At 38.4% G+C, this 23,012-nt stretch overlaps 1 protein-coding gene and 1 long non-coding RNA gene across 2 annotated transcripts; one reads left to right on the top strand and one right to left on the bottom strand.

Annotated features, from left to right (window-relative positions):
* Window positions 1-5,038: 5,038 nt before the first annotated feature.
* Window positions 5,039-7,168, bottom strand: LOC139786276 (uncharacterized). Its single transcript, XR_011722241.1, has 3 exons — window positions 6,730-7,168; window positions 6,145-6,236; window positions 5,039-6,015 (listed from the first exon to the last, which is right to left on the bottom strand). It is a non-coding gene; the product is annotated as an uncharacterized lncRNA (long non-coding RNA).
* A 14,673-nt stretch (window positions 7,169-21,841) lies between these two features.
* Window positions 21,842-22,744, top strand: LOC139786275 (uncharacterized). The gene is made up of 3 exons (XM_071725438.1): window positions 21,842-22,076; window positions 22,147-22,370; window positions 22,589-22,744. Exons 1-3 carry the CDS (start codon window positions 21,842-21,844, stop codon window positions 22,742-22,744), a joined length of 615 nt encoding a protein of 204 aa, XP_071581539.1.
* Window positions 22,745-23,012: the final 268 nt, after the last annotated feature.

Genomic DNA, 23,012 nt, shown 5'->3' with positions numbered 1-23,012 from the left:
GAAAGGAAATGGAGACGCGAAAAAGATATAGAGGAGGGAGGAGGGAATACAGGGAAATGTGCAAAAGAAGAAGGAAGAGGAAAAAGACAGGATGACAAGAGAAATAGGGGAGGCGAAAACAGAAGGAAAGGTATGGGAGCTGATAGGCAGAGTAAGAAGAAGAAGAAGAAAGAGGGCAAACGAAGAGATAAAAATGGAGGAATGGAAGGAATACTTCATGGAATTAATGGGTGGGATGGAGAACAGGGTAGTAAAAGGAGATGGAGGAGGGAACAGGCATGAAGAGGAAGAGATAGAACTGGAATAAATAAGGAACGTAGTAAAGAAACTGAAAACAGAGAAGGCAATAGGCAGGGATGGGATTCCGAACGAAGTCTGGAAATTTGGAGGAGAAGAGATGGTGAGATGGGTATGGGAAATATGTAAACGAGTGTGGAGGGGGGAAGGCTGGCCGGAGCATTGGAAAGAGGGCGAGATAATACCAAATTGAAGAAGGAGAAGGAGAACGAGAGGTAAAGGATTACAGAGGGATAACGATCATGTCTTCAATGTACAAGATATACACGGCGGTTCTAGCAGAAAGGATAAGGAAAGAGGGTAGAAACAAAGAACTTGATCCCAGGCAACCAAGCAGGATTTAGAAAAGGAATGGGGACGATGGATCAGATATTCGCTCTGAATTACCTGGTAAACAGACAGTTAGGAAAAGAGAAAGGGAAGATGACAGTTATGTTTGTGGATTTGAAGGCAGCTTTTGACTCAGTAGATAAGGAAGTCTTACTCAAGGCAATGAAGGAGAGAGGAATGAGACAAGGACTGATAGACAGGGTAGAGGAGGTGTAAGAGAGACCAAAAGCAGCGTGAGAAGAGAGAGAAGGAAGAGGGGATGCATTCTGGACGGCAAAGGGATTAAGACAAGGATGCCCGTTAAGTCCGATATTGTGTTAATATTAATTGCAGACATCGAGGAGATGAGAGTGGATTATATAATGATAAATATAGATGATAGGAGAGGATGAGGATAACCATGAAGTGATATATAGAGGAGAGAGGAGGATACAGACATGTATGCAGATGACATAGCAGTGCTAGCGGAAGAGGAACAAGACATGAGATCGATGATAAGCAGGTAGAGGGGTATTTAGACATGAAGGGACTGACGCTGAGTATAGAGAAAACAAAGATAATAAGATTTAGAAAAGGAGGAGAAAGGAAGAGGAAATTTGACTGGAGATGGAAAGGAAAGAAGTTGGAGGAGGTCAAAGAATTCAAATATCTAGGGTACACACTGAAAGAAAACGGAGGACAAGAGGCGCACATCAAAGAAAGAAGAAGGAAGGCTGCAAGGGTAATGAGAGAGGTGTGGGGGATAGGAAAGAGAATGTGGAAAAAAGATTGGAAAAGAAGGATCTGGCTATACGATACCCTGATATGGACGGTGATGGGATACGGGGCAGAAATATGGGGATGGAAGGAAAGGAGGGAGGTAGAAGGAATACACGAGAGATATCTCAGATGGATTTTTGGACTGAATTGGAGAACACCAGGATATATGGTTAGAGACGAGATAGAAAGGGAGAAAATGAGAGCCAGAGCAAGTAAGAGAGCATGGAGATTTGAAAGGAAACTGGAAGAGGGCAAAGGCGGAGAAATAGCGAGGAAGTGTTTGGAAGAGATGAAAGAGAGATGGAGGAAGGGAAGGATAATAGGTAAGTGGGAACTGGAGAGAAAGAATTATCTGGAAGAAATCGGCGTGGAGACTGGAAAGGAGGAGGAACTGACGGAGGAGGCAATAGAACAAAAGGAGAAATCGAAGCAAAGACAAGAAGGAATGGAAAAAATTAGGGAATCAAGATACAACAGGTGGTATAAGCTCATAAGGAAGGATGGAATTCCGGATTATTTAAAGAAGGGTTGGGAGGAGGCAAGATGGAGCAGAGTTGCAAGGTTTAGACTAGGTAACGAGGTCAGGGAGAGACTATATTGGGGAGAGGAGGAGGACAGAAAGTGCAGGATATGTGAATTGAAGGAGGAGACGTGGGAACACGTCTGGGAAGAGTGTACTAAATGGGAGGTTTGGAAGGGAGAAAGTTGGCAAGAGGTGGTAGGGAGGATAATGGGTGAAGGGGGAGAGGGAGAGGAATGGATGAAAGCGGTTGAGGAGATGAGGCAAGGTGGAGGGAGGGGGAATGAAAATGAGGTTATGTAGTAGAAGGTTAAGATAAGTTCTTCTTTACAGATAAGGTCAGAGAGAAGGAAAGCACAAGACAAGGGAAGGCATGGAGTTTAGAGCGAAGGTGACTATGGAGAAGGAGACGATGGAGAAACTGGTAAGAGACCAAACAAAGGAAATACTGAGAGGGATGAAGGAGGAAATAAGGGATCAGAGAGAGGAGATCGAGAGTCTGAGAGGACTGAAGGAGGAAATAAGAGATCAGAGAGAGGAGATAGAGAGACTGAGAAGAAGAATACGAAGACTTGAGCAGGGTGCGGGGAAAAGGAAAAGGGACGTTAGCACAGAGAGCAGGGGCAGTATAGAAGAAAGGAAATGGTGGCCGCACGACGATGAGAAGGATGAAAACGAGAGAAGGAGGAAGAATATTATAATAAGGATAGAGAAGAGCAGATGGCTAGGTAAAGGAACAAACTGGGAGAAGGTGAGACGTATGCTCTCGGAGGACCTGGGGATAAAAGTAGAAGTAAGGGAAGTAAGCGTAATATAGGCCTGAGAGGAGAATGGATGACGATGCTGGTGAGGTTGGGAAGTGAGGAGGAAAAATGGAGGGCACTAGACGCGAGGAGGAGGGCAGGTAGCAGACTGAAGGTCAAGATGGACGAGGACAAAACGCTTGAGAGGAGAATCAGAGAAGGGGAGGAGAAGAAAAAAAGAAAGGAAAGGAGAGAAGAAGATGGCGAGAGACCAAAAGACTCTGAGGAGGAGGAGATATCAAGCAAGCTAGAGGAGAGCTTATTGATGGAGGCGGAGGAGAGCGCACCGATGGATACAGAGGAGATAAGAAAAACAAAGGCCGACTAAGAAGGAAAAGTGGTAAACGCCAGAGGAAGAGACCAAGGGGGAATACAACTGGAGCGGATGGCAATGGTTCGAGAGGCGGCGAGAGGCGACTAACCAGCAGCAGTAGTCGGATTACCCCGCTAGACCGATGAGATGCATCCACCACTGAGCGTCGACCCGAAAGTGCCGAACCGTACAGCCGAGCGTCTCGAACGGGCGGCAGATGCGAGCCACGGCGGAGGCGACGGCGACCCCGGTGCGGGTGTCACGCGACACTGAGGGGGCAGGTAACAAGCCGAAGGAGAGGCGACTAAGGCCCCCGGGACAGGACGGTGACGACAGGGGTGGTCGAGGCGCGCGGAAACTGCGTACTCTGCCGCAGCTGCTGCACACCATTGCCTACGGGATGTGCGGGGACGCGGAGGAGTGGCGGAACTGGATGCGGAAAGAAACGGCGAGAAAAAAGGCGAAAATGGTGATTGAGCCTCAGCCTGAACCGGGAGGACGATTTGGTCGTTTTCGATGGTTTCTATCTCTGGTGTGCGAACGTTATATGGATTGATTATATAGATTGAGTATATAGGTTTTCTGTTATGTGTGATTTTGATTTTGAGCAAGACTGAGTTTGTGATTTTGATTTTGAGTAAGACTGAGATTGTGATTTTGATTTTGATTCTGATTTTGTTTTTTGATACTTTTGTTTGATATTTTGTAAAGGGTTGGGTACGTCCCTGAAAAACGCCAATGAGCCTATGGCATGGCAGGGCCTGCAATGTATGGAGTCATGTACAGGGTTGGGTACGTCCCTACAAAACGCCCTTTTGGACCCTTGGGGTAATAAAGTATCTTTCTAATCTAATCTACTCTGCCTTCTAACTTTCAGATTTATAAAAAATATTAAATATTTATGTTTTTAATACGATTTATTGTTGTGGCTTTTAACCGTGTGTTTGTGATTAACCGTGTTTGTGTGCCTTAAGGTATGTATTATATATAGGATTATGTTCTTATTATAATTCTAGCTAGATATGAGAACAACTGAAATGTCAAAATAAAGATTTTTATACATTTGACCATATAAATAAGAACGATTATAACATTATATTAAAGAATCTACTACAAAACTTGAATTTTCTGATAAATGACAAAATGACCAGATATCTTTCAAACAATTAACTAATAGTATCTATGTTTTATATATTTCATATAAGTTTATATACTACGTTTATGCGAGTGTTATTTCTGGTAACTAAAAATAATTCATTTGTTTACGCGGAGTAAATTATCGTAAGTTTCGACAAAATTCCGTTTATGCGAAGGAATTAAACAAAATGAAACAAAATTTAAATTTAAAAAAATGATTTTAAAAATTAAAATCTCTATTTTCGAAAGGTTACTATTATTTTCTAGTTTCTGTGAGTTTGATAATTTTTATACATAAAAAACTCTGAGTTTGACAAAATAAAAAATCTTTCTCTCACTTATTTGTGGGCCTGTTACGTGCACAAAAAAAATGCAATAATTTTCAATTTCCTAACGTAAAAGCTTGAAGCTTTCCTTGAAAAAAATTTTTTTTTTAAATTAAGTTAACGCGGATTGAAGAAGAAATAAACATTTTGACTTTGATTGCTTATAATTCCAAAAAAATCCTCGTACAGCAATTCTAAAAACAGATTCTTAAAGCTAAAACTTTACTCTATTAAATGGTAAAATTGCCATTTTTTTTAATAACATAATTTTAAAAATGTCCGTGGTTGCTCTAACTTCCGCAAATATTGAGATATCGAGCTGTTTTTTTTTAATCGATAGAGTATCGTTCAAAGAAGGTTGGTATTGAATTTGGCGATGATTGGTAAAGAGGTTCTTTAAAAAAAAAATTTTTTTGAATTTTTTTAGAAATGTTCGTGTTTGCTATAACTTTTGTAAATTTTGAGATAACGGAGATCATCGTATTTTCTTGTGATATAATCATTAGATTATATCAAGGTTGGGTAGTGTCTAGTTAAAAAGATAAAAGTTAAGTTAAAAAGTTAAAAAGTTAAATATTTTTAACTTAACTTAGTTACATTTTAGACTTTTAACTTTTAACTTAATTTAGTTACATTTTATCGGTAACTATTAACTTTTAATTTAACTTTCTTGAAGTAAACCATGCCATAAATAAAGGCGTCGCGAGATGCCTGCCTACAACTCTACATTTATAGTATAGGACCTTGATTCTCGAACTCAACTGTGAATTTGTTTACATACGAAACGGCCCAATACTGCGCCAGTACTGGTTGTTGCAGTTCGGGTACTGGCGTAGTACTGGCAACACTACTGGCGCGGTACTGGCGCCAGTACCGGATGATAACTTGGGCCCAATACTGGCAGACAGTACTGGCCCAGCCGTTGTCTACTGGTACTGCCCCAGTACAGGATTTATGATCGGTTTAGTACTGCGCCAATACTGGTTGCCAGGTGCCAGATTTCTGATACAATGCTACGTGCCAGTATCGAGCCAGTATCGAGCCGACACTGATTTCCGATATTCACCCGACATAAAAAAAATTATTTATTTTGAAATTGTATTACTATTTTTTAACTAAATTTGTTTCTTAAGATGCAGTCTATGATTATAAATATTTTCTCGTATTTGAAAAACACACTTACCTTGGTGGAATTCGAACTCGGGACCTCGGGACCTCTGGATCGTGAGCCAACTGCCTTACATGGTAGACTACTTCTTAATTTGATGTAAGTGTTATATACAATCTACATATGTCATAACCAGCGCAAATATATAATTTTTCAAAAATTATCTTAAGAAACAAATTCAGTTTAAAAAGAGTAATAAAATTTTGAATTGGATATATGATATAATATTTCTTAATGTCGGGTGAATGTCAGAAACCAGTGCCGGCTTATTACGAAATTTTGTGTTCGTAAATATATTTATAAAGTTAAAACATCCTTATCAAATCCTTACAAGGGCCTCATTACACAAAAATAAGAAAAACCTTTCTTATGGCATCCTTAATAAATAATGATCGGGACCTCATTCGGTAGCCCTAATAAATAAGTATTTATGAAGTTGAAATATCCTTATCAAATCTTTACAAGGGTCTTACTAGACAAAATAAGGAAACCTTTCTTATGGCATCCCTAATAACTAATGATCGGCGCCTTATGTTATGTAAGGCCATCCCTAACAAATTTTTACACGGGTGGCTGATAGAACCTTGGCCGGCAATTGACTGCCGTAGCATCGGCCAAGCGTTGGTCTTCATTGTAATGCCAGATTATTCTATATAGGTAGGCAGTCAGTTATTTGCCAGTGATGGCCCAGTACTGTCTGACAGAATGTTGGGCGACGTACGGCTGCCAACCATCGGCCAAGTGTTGGTCTTTGTTGTAATCCCGGATTATTCTATATAGGTAGGCAGTCAGTTATTTGCCAGTGATGGCCCAGTACTGTCTGACAGAATGTTGGGCGACGTACGGCTGCCAACCATCGGCCAAGTGTTGGTCTTTGTTGTAATGCCGGATTATTCTATATAGGTAGGCAGCCAGTTATTTGCCAGTGATGGCCCAGTACTGTCTGACAGAATGTTGGGCGACGTACGGCTGCCAACCATCGGCCAAGTGTTGGTCTTCGTTGTAATGCCGGATTATTCTATATAAGTAGGCAGCCAGTTATTTGCCAGTGATGGCCCAGCACTGGCTGATAGAACCTTGGCCGACAATTGACTGCCGTAGCATTGGCCAAGCGTTGGTTTCATTGTAACATCTGGCAACTCCTATATGGGGGGCCATATTCCGTGTAGTGTGATTGGTTGTATGCTTCTAGAAGAATTGACCAATCACAAAGCTCAGAATGCCCCATTTCGTATACGCTAGTCGCAGCACTATTACTTATCTCCGTGAACGCACTAAACGCAGTATAGTCGATCTGGCCACTGGCTTCCACCTCTTTACAACAAACGCTATATTTAATAACACGCTGGACCAAAACCGAAACGAAAACGTGATTATAATTGATCATATCATTCAACATATCGACTGATACATTTGCGACGGAAAAAGATTTCCCTCAGGCACTCAAACGTGCTTTTATACAATATAATACCTCGATACCATCTTCAGCTCATGTTGAACGGTTGTTCAGTGCAGGAGGACTCGTTTCCTCCTTTCTTTGACAGTTATTCTTTGACAGATGTACCGCCCCAGTCAAACTCCCCGCCTGGCAGTGTCCTCGAATCGGATCACGCGGGAGTATTAACGGCGATCGGCCGCGAGGCCTCACGCCACTCTGACACGCTTGGCTCTAGAACACCGTGACCGCCGGGGCACGAAGCCTTCGGGGCACGCGCTCCGCCTAACCGAGTAAGTAAGGAAACGATGAAAGCCCGCGATCAACACCCGCGGTCCCAAGCCCGGCCTGAGAAAGGAGGAGGGTTGGAGTGGGCAGTCTTAGTACCCACTCCGTAAAACTAATTATATAATTTTAATATTGTTTAAATATTGTTTAAATATTGTTTAAATATTGTTTGAATATTGTTTAAATATTGTTAAAACATACAAACAGCAAATTTTAAAGAATTATAATTTAATTAAGAGTTTGTAGAAATTAATTTTCAGAAAATACTTGGTTTTTTATAAAACCATAATTAAAATTTACAAAATCCATTCACCGATTATTGCCAAATTCAACACCAATCTATCTTTAATGATACTCTATCTGTAAAAAAAAAAGTGTGCAAGTAGAAACTTGCACATTGCTTCCTCATAATTTTTTAAGTGTGCAAGTGGAAACTGGCACATTGCTTCCTCATAGTTTTTAAATGTGCAAGTGGAAACTTGCACATTGCTTCCTCATAGTTTTTAAGTGTGCAAGTGGAAACTCGCACATTGCTTCCTCATAGTTTTTAAATGTGCAAGTAGGAACTTGTACATTGCTTCCTCATAGTTTTTAAATGTGCAAGTAGGAACTTGTACATTGCTTTCTCATAGTTTTGAAGTGTGCAAGTGGAAACTTGTACATTGCTTTCTCATAGTTTTTAAGTGTGCAAGTAGAAACTTGTTTAAGTGAGCAAGTAGAAACTTGCACATTGGTTCCTTTTAGTTTTTAAGTGTGCAAGTAGAAACCTGTTTTTAAGTGTGCAAGTATTTTTAAGTGTGCAAGTAGAAACTTGCACATTTGCTTTTTCATATTTTTAAGTGTGCAAGTAGAAACCCTGCACATTGCTTACTTATAGTTTTAAGTGTGCAAGTAGAAACCTTCGCTCACAAAGCTTCCTCTATGAGGAAACCAAAACAATAAATACAAATAATTATGCATCGAATAAATACAAGCTTCCTCATAGAGAAGCTTTGTGAGCAAAGGTTTCTACTTGCACACTTAAAACTATAAGTAAGCAATGTGCAGGTTTCTACTTGCCACTTAAAAATATGAAAAAGCAATGTGCAAGTTTCTACTTGTTTTTTTTATTTCACCATCCATACATTTACGGTGTTTTTGGATTTAAAATGTTATAGACTTTCACCTCTAATACATATTATAAGCCAGTCATATTAGACATCGAACCTTCCAATTAATCTTCTAAGGTTGCAACCACCATCAATCGCTTTGATTTGAGGTGCTATAAGTGGGATTATTTTGCTTTGCATTGTTAATAACTTTTTATCCCGTTAATTTTTCAAAGCAAAATTAATCCTATTTATAGTACCTTAAATCAAAGCGATTCTTGGTGGTTTGCAATCTGGGAAGATTCATTAGAAGGTTAACCCCCTAAATTTGTCTAATACGACTGACCTATTACACTTGTGTTTATTTCCATACATTCTATACTTTATACGTTTTTTTATTGTTTCAAATATTTACAAATATTTCAGACGACACAACTGGCATTTGTATTATGTGCAAACATGAAAACATCATGTTTGCGACTGATGAAACTAATGGTTTCTAATGACCTGGCGAGGAAGTACAGTTGGTACGGTGCAAAAAAAAAACAAATATTTTCCAAATTAGAAATTTGCAAAATAATTATAAGTAAGTAAAATATTTAAAAACAATTTGTATTTTTTTTATTAATGAATGCTATAATTCCTGTAAAAGTTGAAAGATATGTTCCTAAATATTTTTTAATAATTTATTAATTTATTAATTAATAAAAACATTCATCAATATTGATATATTAAAGTATCTTTTGTGTATATTAGAGATAAAGCATATAATTATTTGTAACTAAATTTAAATTATTAAAAATATAATAATATTATACAAAAATTACATTAGCATAGACATATTTGTTCTACTATTTAGAAATAATAAACAATAAAAATGTGATTTTTTTCGGATGTAATACGAAAATCATTTATTGATGTGACAGACGACCAATAATAATTTTTTACTTTACTTATTGTCAAATGTATATTTTTTAAAAATTGAAAAATGAAAAAAAAATTTGGAAAAAGCGAGACTCGAACGCGTAATCTGCAGCGTTCTAACGCGTCACCTTATCCACTGTGCCACACGAACTACTTGTGAAACTCGTTTGCGTGCTCGGTAGGTAAGGTGCACGAAAACTTTCGATGCAAATATCTTGCGAATGCTCGAGTATTGCATCGTGCCACTTTACCAGTAATTAGAGGGGGGTTAACCCTACAACATATTAAAAATTTATTTAAATCGGTGAGGGCACTACCTGGTCCTCCCCTTGTCAGTGGCCAGACTCTTATATAGGGACTCTATCCGGAACATACCTCTGAGCAAACATATATAAGTATATATACATATACATTACTATAAAATTTTCTTTATAAGAAAATTATTAAATATTTTCGGTAATTATGCATTTTAGGGGAGGCACCTCCGATGACCTTGACCTTGACATATGTTGTCAAGGTCACCCTCCTGAGTGACCTTCAGAAAGTTTTAGCCGGCGCTCGTTTTTTATTAAAAAATTATAAACAAAAAAAGTTTGAAAAATGTAGCAGTTATTTTGAGTACTAATAGACATAAATGACTGATATTTATGTGGAAATAGTACACTCACCGGCAGGAATGCCTGGACATTTCGATATCTTGAGATATCGAACATTGTCAGTCAGGCGTATCGTGTCTAAATATTCGTGCTCTATGACTGTTGATTATTCAAGAACCAGACTGAGAACCAGCAACGCAGTTACAGAAATTGAGGTTAAAAGGTAAGAGGTTACAAAACCATGTACTTCTTTTTATCACGACATGATATCCAGTGGTCTACAGTTACTCGAATTCTGGCGCATTAAAATAAATAATATAGAGATATTAATATAGAGATTATTTAAATATATTTGAAATATATTTCAAAATACATTCCAGAAACTGTAGACGATTGGATATTAAGTTAATGATTAATTATTCAATATAAGAACTTGTTGTAATGTTACATCAGCTCATTTATGTGACGAACACTGGCCATGCAGTCTCTACTTTGGCTTCGAAGTTGGCTTTCATGTGCAGCCCAAGAATTTGTGGCTTGTCTTTTTAATGATTAATTAACTAAGAATTTAATTAATTACTAAAAAAAGCAATTAAATGTATAAGTTATATATTTAAATTATATATTTACTAAATAAAATGTATTTATTTAATATAATGTATTTATTTATAACAGTTAAGTAACAATTAAAGAATTAAGTCTTGTATTTATTAACACAATCAATTCACATAAACATTATAAACATTTAAACATAATTGTAGTATATTATTTATTATATGTTATATATTGTAATATATATTTATTTACTGCATTTCTGACTTATGACTTCCTAGTTTAGTTGTTATGGTAACTTATTTTATGGTAACTAACCTTAGAAAGAAGAACATTTTTATAATGGAGAGAATAAGTATTTACGCAAACTTAAGCCAAGCAGATAGAGGACAAATAATTGCACTGTATCAAGTAGGACTTAGCAAGCAAGATATCTCTCAAATTGTCGGCTGCAACCGAAAAACTGTGAGCTTATGGATTAATAAATTTAATGAAGGAGGTTTAGCTGCTCTCGAAGATCACAGGAAGTATAATACAGGTCCAAGAAAAAGTACGCCCGAACAAGACGAGGATATTATTATGGGAGTGATCGCAAATTCTTTTGATTCCGTTGAGGCAATGCCAAATAATGAAAATTTTGATATTTCGGAAAGATCTATGAGACGCCGATTAAATGCGGCAACTATTAGGTCACAACCAGCCGCAAGAAAAATTGAATTGAAACTGGTGCATAGAAATAGAAGAATGGAATTTGCAAGACGATATTTAAATACGCCGCAGGAAGTATGGGATGCAGTAATTTGGATGGATGAGAAAACTTTCTCATCCGCAGAAGACGGAAGATATCAAGTCTAGAGACCTGACGGTCAACGTTTAAATCCTAATTACGTTTTTCCCTTAGCACAGAGTGGAAGAATTGTAATAGGATTCTGGGGATGTATGTCTTCCAGGGGATTATTGCGTCTTCAAGAAATTTCTCCGAGAATGGATGCTGAAGAATACGTTGAGATTTTAGAAAAAGTTTTAAAACCTAGCGCGAGACAATATTTCCGGAAGAAGAGTTTCCGACCATAAAAATTGTGCAAGATAATAGTGGTGTCCACTCATCAAGACTTGTTCAGGCTTGGTTTGATGTAAATCCAGATTTCGAAAGAATTCCATGGCCAGCAAAATCGCCAGATCTAAATGTTATTGAAAACGTTTGGGCCAAGATGAAGACCTCGTGGATAGCTGGTCAACTACGAACAAAGGAAGCATTAAGGATTCATGTCCATAATGTCTGGAATGAGCTATCATTAGAGCCAAACTTTACACGGAATTTAGTTAATTCTATGCAAAGGCGGCTGCAATTGGTGCTAGAAAGTAACGGATTTTGGATACCTTATTGGTATGTGGAATATCGACAAAAATTTATATAAAAGAAGTGCAAATAGATAATATTTTTTAATTTTGATTTTCTCTTTTTGTTTCAGAAATGCAGTAAATAAATATATATTTATATATGTAACATATAATAAATAATATACTACAATTATGTTTAAATGTTTATGTGAATTGATTGTGTTAATAAATACAAGACTTAATTCTTTAATTGTTACTTAACTGTTATAAATAAATACATTATATTAAATAAATACATTTTATTTAGTAAATATATAATTTAAATATATAACTTATACATTTAATTGCTTTTTTTTAGTAATTAATTAAATTCTTAGTTAATTAATCATTAAAAAGACAAGCCACAAATTCTTGGGCTGCACATGAAAGCCAACTTCGAAGCCAAAGTAGAGACTGCATGGCCAGTGTTCGTCACATAAATGAGCTGATGTAACATTACAACAAGTTTCTTATATTGAATAAGTTATCATTAACTTAATATCCAATCGTCTACAGTTTCTAGAATGTATTTTGAAATATATTTAAATAATCTCTATATTAATATCTCTATATTATTTATTTTAATGCGCCAGAATTCGAGTAACTGTAGACCACAGGATATCATGTCGTGATAAAAAGAAATATATGGTTTTGTAACCTCTTACCTTTTAACCTCAATTTCTGTAACTGCGTTGCTGGTTCTCAGTCTGGTTCTTGAATAATCAACAGTCATAGAGCACAAATATTTAGACACGATACGCCTGACTGACAATGTTCGATATCTCAAGATATCGAAATGTCCAGGCATTCCTGCCGGTGAGTGTACATGTATAAACAAAGGAAAATTATTTAAAGCAGTGAATTGTTGGTATATTGAAAGAAAAGTTATTTAAAGCAGAGAATAGTTGGTATATTGAAAAGTATATATACAATTGTATATGTTAGAAAGCATGGCATAAATATAAAGTATTCCCTGCTTTAATCAAAAGCATAAACTGTTCTTTGCTTTAATCATTTAATTGAAATAACAGTATGTAAATACATTATTACCTTTTATTATTCTCTTTTTAATCCATATATTATTAATTTTTACGTGGTTCGAAATTTAAATCTAACATTTCTTTGAAATAAACGTGGTAACTATAAACACGACTACGTCGATCTTGTCCAAATTCCTACAAATTTATGAAAGACATTTAATAAATATACATATATTTAATATACTATAGTTATCAAAAATTAAAAGACTTACTTCGTAATTTAAATAACGAAACCTATCTTTGACATTGCGCTTTCTTTAGTTTGTGTATGCTTCTTTCAAGGTAAAAGTTAAAATGTCGTGTAGAAAATTGACCTTGACAACATATGTCAAGGTCAATGTCATCGGAGGTGCCTCCCCTAAAATGCATAATTACCATACTTTTCAATATACCAACTATTCTCTGCTTTAAATAACTTTTCTTTCAATATACCAACAATTCACTGCTTTAAATAATTTTCCTTCGTTCATACATGTACTATTTCCACATAAATATCAGTCATTTATGTCTATTAGTACTCAAAATAACTGCTACATTTTTCAAACTTTTTTTATTTATAACTTTTTAATAAAAAACGAGCGCCGGCTAAAACTTTCTGAAGGTCACTCAGGAGGGTGACCTTGACAACATGTCAAGGTCAAGGTCATCGGAGGTGCCTTCCCTAAAATGCATATTTACCAAAATTATAAATATTTTCTTCTAAATGAGTAATTTTTTTAAAAATTGACAATTTATTTTATATTTAGGAAATTAACCTATTTTTACGATTCGCAGGTTATTCTAGCTTTCCTATTCTCTATGTGAATCGCTAAGAAAATTAACTCATTTATTTATTTTAACATTTTAATGCTTTTCAACGTCTACCACAATGCGAACATTTATGACAAAATTCTCTTTGTTTTTATTATTAATTTGAATGTTTCTTCCACGTCTTCTCCCTCGTGACTTCGTTTGCGTCGCTGTACTTTGAAGTGTCACCACTGGTCCTTTAAGATCCTCGGTCTGAGTGGCTCTGTCGATGGATTTCTTAAAGTTTCTTTGCGGAGAGATTGGAAGAGGAGAGAGCAGGCGAGGAACCTGAAACTCTTCCACGAGCTTTTCCGTCTCGGACTTGGACGATGAGGTTTCTGGTGATGAAGGCGGAAGACGTGGAACCTTGTACTTCTTTGTAAGCGCCCTTGCCTCTGATTTTGGAGTTGAGGACGCTGGAAAGAAGGGTTTATTAATTTTGGGAGAGACCAATTGAATTGGCCTGCTGGCGCCAAGAATTGGCGAATGTTTGATTGGGCGACTTGCGCCGTTTAGCGACTCAGCGCTTAAGGTCTCGTTACCTTTTGACGTCGGTGTCTGGGCACCGGAGGTTAAAGAACAATCAAGAGCTGGAAGCGATCTCGCCTTGGAGCTACGTGAGCTGTCCTCTCGGTGGCTTGCACCAGAGGGTGGATCGATCACGATGATCTTCCTCGGAGGATTCGGGAAGAGATCCTGAACTGATCGCTTGATACCTGAAGGCGACTGAGCGCCGTTGGTGAGGCTGTCGCTTAGGACGACCTTTCGTCTTGCAGCGTAATGCTGCAAGGATAGCGGCTGAGTTCTTCGGCGGACCGTTGAACGCGCTATTACCTCTTCTCCGGCGAGCCGGGAAGGGTCCTGGGTGTTCTTTGAGAGTGGCGTGGTGAGGCTAGCTCAACCGTTCTGGCCGACTGCTCGAAATACTCCGAATTCTCTCTGCGTCGTGCTCTCCTTTCCTCTTATACCCGAAGAATTCGGCGGCGAGAATCAACAACGAGTGTTGCTAGGTAACTTGCGTTCTGTGAAACTCGCAATCTGTCACCCGGGAAGCAATCTGAAATTCTTGCTTTTCGATGACTTGAATCTCTCCGTATTTGACAACTTGAATGTGCCCCGCGTTCATCGTAAATAATAACCTGCTTGCTGTCATAAAATCCACGTGTCGTCAGAGCGGAGGTACGAAGGTTACCCTGAAGGCTTGGTGGCTGACGGAGGTTGCCACATATATAATGGCCAATTTTTAAATTATGAGCAATATATTTCTGATTATTTATTAATTTTTCAGACAGAGTATTATATTTTCAATCAATTAATAATTATTTTAAATTTAGAGCTTAGTATTTTATTAATTACCAATTTTTTGTTAATTAAAATTAAAACATTCAAATTTTTTATTTTTGATTAATTAAAAATAACCGCCGATATTATTAGAGGAAAGTCCCCTATTATGAGATAGGGATCCTAGTATGAGATGGCGGGGTTTTTTCATGGTGGGATCAACAGATGGGGCCTATATAGAGCCTTTTAGCTTAACATATCTCATATTAGGATCCTGTCTCATAATAGGGGACTTTCCTCTACTAAAAACAGAATGTTTGCCGATCACTGTTCGTGACTAACGATTACTCTATATTTCTCGTTGTTGCCTTTCAGGTCCACAAGGACCAATTCTTCCAAAGGTGCCGCCATAGCCGCCATGTTCTTACTGCGAATGCCTCACTTCGCGAGCCGCAGTAATGAAAGTAGGAAGTTACGACAAAATCTATGACGTTACATGAACACGAAAACGCTTTGACAGCTTACTGCCGCGTATATTGGAACGGATTTACAGTGCTGCCAGTACTGCGAGTAAATAGCGAAACGCAGCCGTAGAGAAAACTTTCGCACGGCAACGTATACAGATCCTGCTGTTGTATGGGTATTCGTATCTCGTCGCTATAGTCAAACGTTGTGTTGGCGTACGGGTTGTACGTGTGAGTCTCGATCTTGACGATGCGATCGTCAAAGACCGGCTCGCCTCCGATGTTGAGAATTTCAGTCATCGTTCAGATGTATCGCACCGCGAATCCTAGAGATTGTAAAACTTAACGTTCGACGCGTTGAGCTTCTTTCTCGTCTCTTGTTTAACGCCGCCGAATGTCGACTTGATGATATCGTCGATCGGCGCAGCTGTAAAGATATTACTGTTATCTGTCGCGTGCTCCGAATCGTTCAACACTAGCATCTCATATGTCGCGCGTACACTCACGCACACGGCTGCCACGTTATCGCTCTCGCCGTCGTACGTGCAATCTGACGGTGATCTCTTCTCCGCGAAAATCGAGCAATCGTCCGTCTTGATCAGCGACGCGTATCGTTAGATTCGTAACGCTCCGCGCGATGATCGGCAGGTAAATGATCTGCGCTGGCGTTTCCGATATCTTATATCCCGGTGGTACGCTTGATGAAAACTCGTGTATCGTATGAACGCGTTTGCCGTTGTTGTACGCACCCGCGGTCACGTTACACTCCACGCGGATAATGTTTACGTTGATAATATTAATCGGTGCGTCCGATTCGTGCCACTGTCCCGGCTGCAATATACGCGTCGACGAGAATCCCAGCAGCGATCCGAAGTTATCGGTTTGTTAAAGTTCACTCTGAAAGCGCACTTGATCTCGCTCTTCATCGTATTGTAATTTGCGTGGAGCACTATCGGGTATTCCGCGGCCTCGTCTTCGTAGCCGTTCGAGCGAACGGTCTCCGCTCGCGCGATATTCGCGACCGACGTACGATCGTCGAGATCACTGGAACGAACTACGCGTCGCGGACGTTTCTGTGAAATTTCACGTTTCAAAAACTCGTGTATGGCCCGTATCTCGTACGATCCCTCGGGAATCGTAATTTCCGTGTCATTCTCGTCAAAATAAAATTTATTATTCGAGGAATTCACGTTCGGAATCGTGTGATAAGGCTCGTAGTCACCGTCGCTCAGATCCACGGCGGGAAAATAGTGCTCCGCGAGGATGCTGCTCTTCCCGGTCAGCGTGAACGTTATAGACATGTCGACGGAAGCTGTTCGACGAACACTGAGTCTCCACACGGCGCGTCGTCAGGTTTTAAATTAGCGTCGATCGTCATCGATCGTACGGAGAAATTGCAAGCACAATTGTCCACAGATGCTCTGATCGTATCGCTGATAAGACGTGCTATTGTACTCAATCTTCGTCACGCTCGGTCCAAAATATCGCACCAGTTCTTTCGGTGGTCGAAGATTGCCGAAACTGTCGAAATATACGACTCGATCTCACATTCTCGATCGGAAATATCAAAATTCGGAAAGGGCCCTATTGTAAAGAATTACCATACACTAAATATAAGTACTTTCTAAGATGTTATGTTTATAAAATATTTTACCAAAGCTACATTTTTAAACTTAAGGAGAAAAAAAACCATGTACTAGAGTAAAGTAAATAAAAAGCTAGATTATGTTAACAATAAGAACTTAATTTAGTAAAAAAAATCTTGATTTTATTTGTTAACAGTCACACAGTCCGAATTAAGCCACACCTAGGATTGACTAGTAAAAGTCCGAAGTGATTTTTCTTAGTTTCTAACTTTGACCAGCTGTATTAGTTATTCCTAGGATTGACTAGTAAAAGTCCGAAGTAATTTTCCTTAGTTTCTAACTTTGACCAGCTGTATTAGTTATTCTTAGGATTGACTAGTCAAAAGCCGAAACGCAAAACTTATTTCGGGCTTTGACCAAGACGCTTGGTCGTTCCCCAGAATTGACCAGTCAATCCTAGGAATGCCCGCGTTTCGGGCTTTGACCATAACATATACATATAATACGAAATCATAAGTTATTATTATTGATATTTATTTTTTGTTATATTTTTGCTACAATGGAACATTCAGGTACATGGCAAAATTCAGCTATTAAGCTTCTTTTCTGTCTATACAAGGATCATCTTACTTTATTCAAGAATGACAAAATAAGAAATAAAATTGTATGGAGAAAAATTGGCGATGGCTTAAAAGAAAAAGGTTACTTGTATACTGTGGCAACCTCCGTAAGCCACCAGCCTCCAGGGTAACCTCTGTACCTCCGCTCCGACGACACGTGGTTTCCGCGACAGCAAGCAGGTTATTATTTACGATGCGCGCGGGGCAAATTCAAGTCGTCAAAAGTAGAAAGATTCAAGTCATCGGTAAGCGAGAATTTCAGATCGCTTCCTGGATGACAGATTGCAAGTTTCACGAAACGCAAGTATCCTAGCAATCCCGTTGTTGATACTTGCCGCCGATTTTCTCGGGTATAAAAGAGGAGCCCGTCGCAGGAAAGATTTGGTAGATTGTGAGCAGTCGGCCGAAGCATTTGAGCTAGCCTCACCACGCCACGCTCCAATAACACCCAGCACCCTTCCCGGCTCGCCGAGGAAGCGGTGATTAAGCAGTCGACGGAACAACGCAGAACACAACCTCTCCCTTTACAGCATTATACTGTAAAGAGGAAAAAGGTGGTATTGAGCGACAGCCCTGCGAACGACGCCCAGTCGACTCCCGGTGCAAGACACACGGCTCCTGACCTCTTCCTGAATCCGCCAAAAAAGGTGATTCCGAAAAGCGGTTCTCAACCGCCACCCAGCGCAAGGCGTGCGGTGCCAGACCCTCGGAGGAAGGTGATTATAAAACCACCCTCCGGTGCTAGCCACCAAGAGATCGACGCTCAACGCTCGACGGCGAGATCTTTACCTTCCCTCGAGAGTCCTCATACCTCCGGTGCCAGGACACCGTCACCAAGAGGTAACGTAACCATAAGCGCAAGGTCGCTATCTGGCGCAGGACGACCTTTCGGCCACTTGCCGATTCTTAGCGCCAGCCGACCAACACTCTTGGTTTCACCAAAATCAAAATCTCCTTTCCTTCCAGTAACCTCAACGCCGAAGCCAGAGTTGAAGTTACTCTTGAAAAAGTTTCAAGTACCATGCCTCATCTCTCCTCTACCTCCCTTTCCTCGAAACCACGACACTAAAGCTACACAGACCTCGGAATCACAACGCCCAGAGGTGATACATCGAAGTATAGCTACGCAGACCTCGGAATCACAACGCCCAGAAGTGATACATCGAAGTATAGCTACGCAGACGAAGTCACGAGGAAGAGAACGAAGGAGAAATAATAGAGGAAACTATAATTATAACCAAAGAAAATATAATAAAGAGAATGTATGTTCAAGTTGCCATAAATGTCTAAACTGTGCAAAGTGTTAAAAAATGTTCAAATAAAAGGTTAAAATGTAAAACAGAGTCGATTTATCTTAGCGAGCTTCGTATATATAGGAAAAAGTAAACTGCGAGCGATAACAAGCGACATAATAGATAATTTCCTAAATTGGTGACCCCGACGTGATCGCTGAGATTGCAAAATGGAGGGCGATGGAAGAGTTCAGGTAAATGGAGAAACCAGGTTGTAAGAGTTTCAATAAGAATACCGCCATTCTGGAACGATGAGCCCGAGTTGTGGTTCGCACAGCTAGAAGGCCAATTCGTCCTGAGCGGAATTACAGCAAATACGACGAAATACTCTTGTGCCATTGCCCAGCTAGATTCCAGACAGATCAAGGAGATCAAAGACGTAATTACACAGCCCCCGAAGGCTGACAAATACGAGACGGTGAAAAAAAGCGCTCATACAGAAACTTACGGTTTCTCAAGAGCAACGAACCCGACAACTCCTAGAGTTTGAAGAGATTGGAGACAGAAAGCCGTCACAATTTCTTCGACACTTGCGCACTCTGGCCGGAAGCAATGTACCAGACTCTCTCCTTCGAACGCTCTGGCTCGGGAGACTCCCAACACAAATGCAGATGGTTCTTGCAACCAGAATCGATGATCCGTTAAATGACGTGACACAGCAAGCAGATCGCATCCACGAAATGTCAAATAAAGCTGTGATAGCTGCCACGATTGTTGAGGGTCAGAGAAAAACGCTCGAAGAGCAGATCCAGACTTTGACCAAACAAGTCGAATCACTCACAACACGTCTCTCAAGAGACAAATCAAAAAAGAAGTTCGAAGGAAAGAGAGACCGAAGCCGAAGCAGAAGCCAATCAAAAGGGAGAAATTACAATGACAAGAACTGCTTCTACCACAATAGATTTGGCGAAAAAGCCAAGAAGTGCACACAGCCGTGTGCATTCAAAACGGAAAAAGATCAGGGCAGTCACTGATGGCGGCCAGTGAACCCGCCCCAAGGCCCCGCCGCCTCTTCGTAACTTGCCAGTTAACTAAGAGACGATTTCTTATTGATACTGGATCAGACGTCAGTGTCTTTCCGAGATCAATGACAGCAGGGTTTAAAAAACCTACAAATTACGAATTATTTGCAGCAAACGATACAACAATTACGACATACGGATGGGTCACTCTTTAGCCAGAATTCGGCTTGCGATGTGCATTTCCTTGGCGATTTGTAGTAGCAAACGTCACACAGCCAATTATAGGAGCAGACTTTTAGCTTACTACCATCTGCTACCAGACTTACAAAATGGAGTTCTTCTTGATGGAACGACTCAAATCCATGCTAAGGGATCAGCAAGATCCGAGGCAATAGGGGCAGTAAAAGTCCTTTCCGTCGAAAATAAATATCATCGAATTCTGGCTGAATTTCCGGGCATTACCAGGGCAACTCCTGGAGCACGAAAAGCAAAGCATTCAACAGAACATTTTATTAATCCTTGAACATTTGGAGAGAATGGCTCAAAACATGTTATTGTTATCATTAGATAACAAATATAACAATGAAGGAAGCAATAATTATGTATCGAAAAAGATAAAAATAGTTCAAATGACAGATAATATTCAAATATCCGTTACGGTGAGTTGATATGAATTGATATTGTATATATGTAATTTTGTATGCGTGATCTTTTTTATATTTACTACTCTTATTACTGCTATTGTAATGTAGTTATTTTGCATAATAATTTCACAGTTTTTGCATTTTTAATAACTTTTTAGATATTTATTTCAATCTTTTATAACTATAAAATATTTCTGATTTATTACAAGTAGTAAGGAATATAACAAACAATTGCAACAAATATATTATTACATTTTTCTTCCTTTTGTTCATCTTTTTGCTCTTTATGACTAATTTTTTTATCGCACTCGTGCATTCATTAAAGTTACGTCTGCAGCTATTTCTGTCTCCACTAACAAAATTAATAATAATTGCTTAATTATTATATTTGCAATATGCATGTTGCATATTGCAAATGTTAGAAAATCTAAGGTTGAGAGAAACGAACTAAATGAGAGCCAAACGCTGTTGATAGTGCATAGAGATGTCTTGAACATCTCTGTGCACCATCAACAGCGCTTGACTCTCATTTAGCCCATTTCTCTCAACCTTAGATTTCCACTAGAGCTTAATACACGTATTGCAATGTATTTATATTTATGAAAAAATATTATTATTATTTATAACATTTCAACCTGATGCTTCGTATGCTTTTTATTCTTTTTAATTTGCACAATAATTTGCATGAAATTAATGCTTTTTGCCACTAGATTAGCTAAAATACTTTGTTTTTTACAGTATGCATATTTCATTTAATTTTGTATAATATAATACAAGATGCATGTGTTGTATATTAGTATAACTTTGCGCAGATTGCATGTTTTTGAATATTTTGTTAGTGCGCAAATATTTTTATTTAAATATTTATTTCAATATTTTTAAATACTTTTTAGGGACATCGATATGAAGCTAAACAGAAGGCATTGGCCTTAACATTATATAAAACGATGGGGAAGCATGCGTATAATTGTTTGCGTAATGTTTTTAGACATATCCCATCTATACAAACTTTACAGTTAGTGCTCCAGAAAATACCTCTTTCCACTGGATTAAATCCTTTAATCCTTTAACATTTGGAGAGAATGGCTCAAAAAATGTCAAGAAAGGACACAGTATGTATCTTAATATGGGATGAGGTTTCTATACAACCTAACGTCATGTATGATACTCGAAGAGATGTTATATACGGCTTTGAAGATTGGGGCAACTACCGTACAAGTAAAGTTGCGGACCATGCGTTAGTCTTTATGTTACGTGGGTTAAATACGAGCTGGAAAATGCCCGTATCATATAATTTTTGCTCAAAAACAACAAATACACCACAGTTAATCCGTTGTATTAAAGAGCATATAAATAAAATCAGTAAAGCAGGCTTTCACATCATTGCTACTGTCTGTGATCAAGGGTCAACGAACATTGCAGCTATTAATCAGTTATTATTACGAACAGATATGAGACGGAATTTTGAAAAAAGAAAACAAGGTAAATTGTTATTTATTATATTGTTACACGTGTTGTAAAAAAAAATAATAAAATTACTTATTGTTTATAGGACAAACATTTGAAGTCGGCGAAGTAGAAGTTGTTCCTTTATTTGATCCTCCGCATCTTCTTAAAGGTATTAGGAACAACTTATTAACGAAAGATTTCGCAATAACTTGTGAGGGTAATATTCCTAAACGAATAGCATCATGGGATGTGATAAAAACAGCGTGGTTAATGGACCGAGCAATAAACATAATTCGCCCACAATTAAAAAAAATAACAAAGGAGCACGTAATAGAAAATAAAATAAAAAAATGCGTGTAAAATACGCATCGCAAGTACTGAGTGGAACAGTTGCAAGTTGTATTGAGATGCTGACAAGAGCACAATGTAAGTATTTTATACATATATATAATAAAGAGAAAAAATAAAGAGAAAAACGTATTTCTTTTAAAAATAAATGTTTATAATAAATTATTTTTACTTTTGCAGGTACTACACAAATTAAGGACCAAACGCTTAAAATTGACTTCGAAGAAGGAATTGCAACTGCGGAAGTCGTGAATTTCTTCAATGACTTGTTTGACTCATTGTCAGTTAATAGTGTTAATACAGTAGATAATAATTTACAATCTCCTGTAACGGAAGAGAGTGTCCATCATTAATTCTGGACGAATGCTAAAAATGTACTTCGAAACATGACATTTATAGATAAGTGTGTGAGCGCGCGCGATGGTCGGTCAGGAAAAAGAAGGATCGGTTTAGTATCTCGACTGAGTTTCTGATTTTAATAACAATAGAGTTTATTATCACAAACAGTCTACAAGAAAGTTCCAGAATGATCACAGTTTCCGTTTCAGATTCACTACGACTTGCTTCACGAGAGACGACGTTATCTATTGCGAGCGAGAGCGAACAATCTGCTCTCATTAC

The sequence above is a fragment of the Temnothorax nylanderi genome, unplaced genomic scaffold, assembly GCF_030848795.1.
Source record: "Temnothorax nylanderi isolate EJ_2023f unplaced genomic scaffold, tnyl_v1.0 TNYL_tig0998_pilon, whole genome shotgun sequence".
Taxonomy (NCBI): Eukaryota; Metazoa; Arthropoda; class Insecta; order Hymenoptera; family Formicidae; genus Temnothorax; species Temnothorax nylanderi.
Note: the sequence above shows the minus strand (reverse complement) of the source record. Positions and strands in the feature narration are given on the sequence as shown.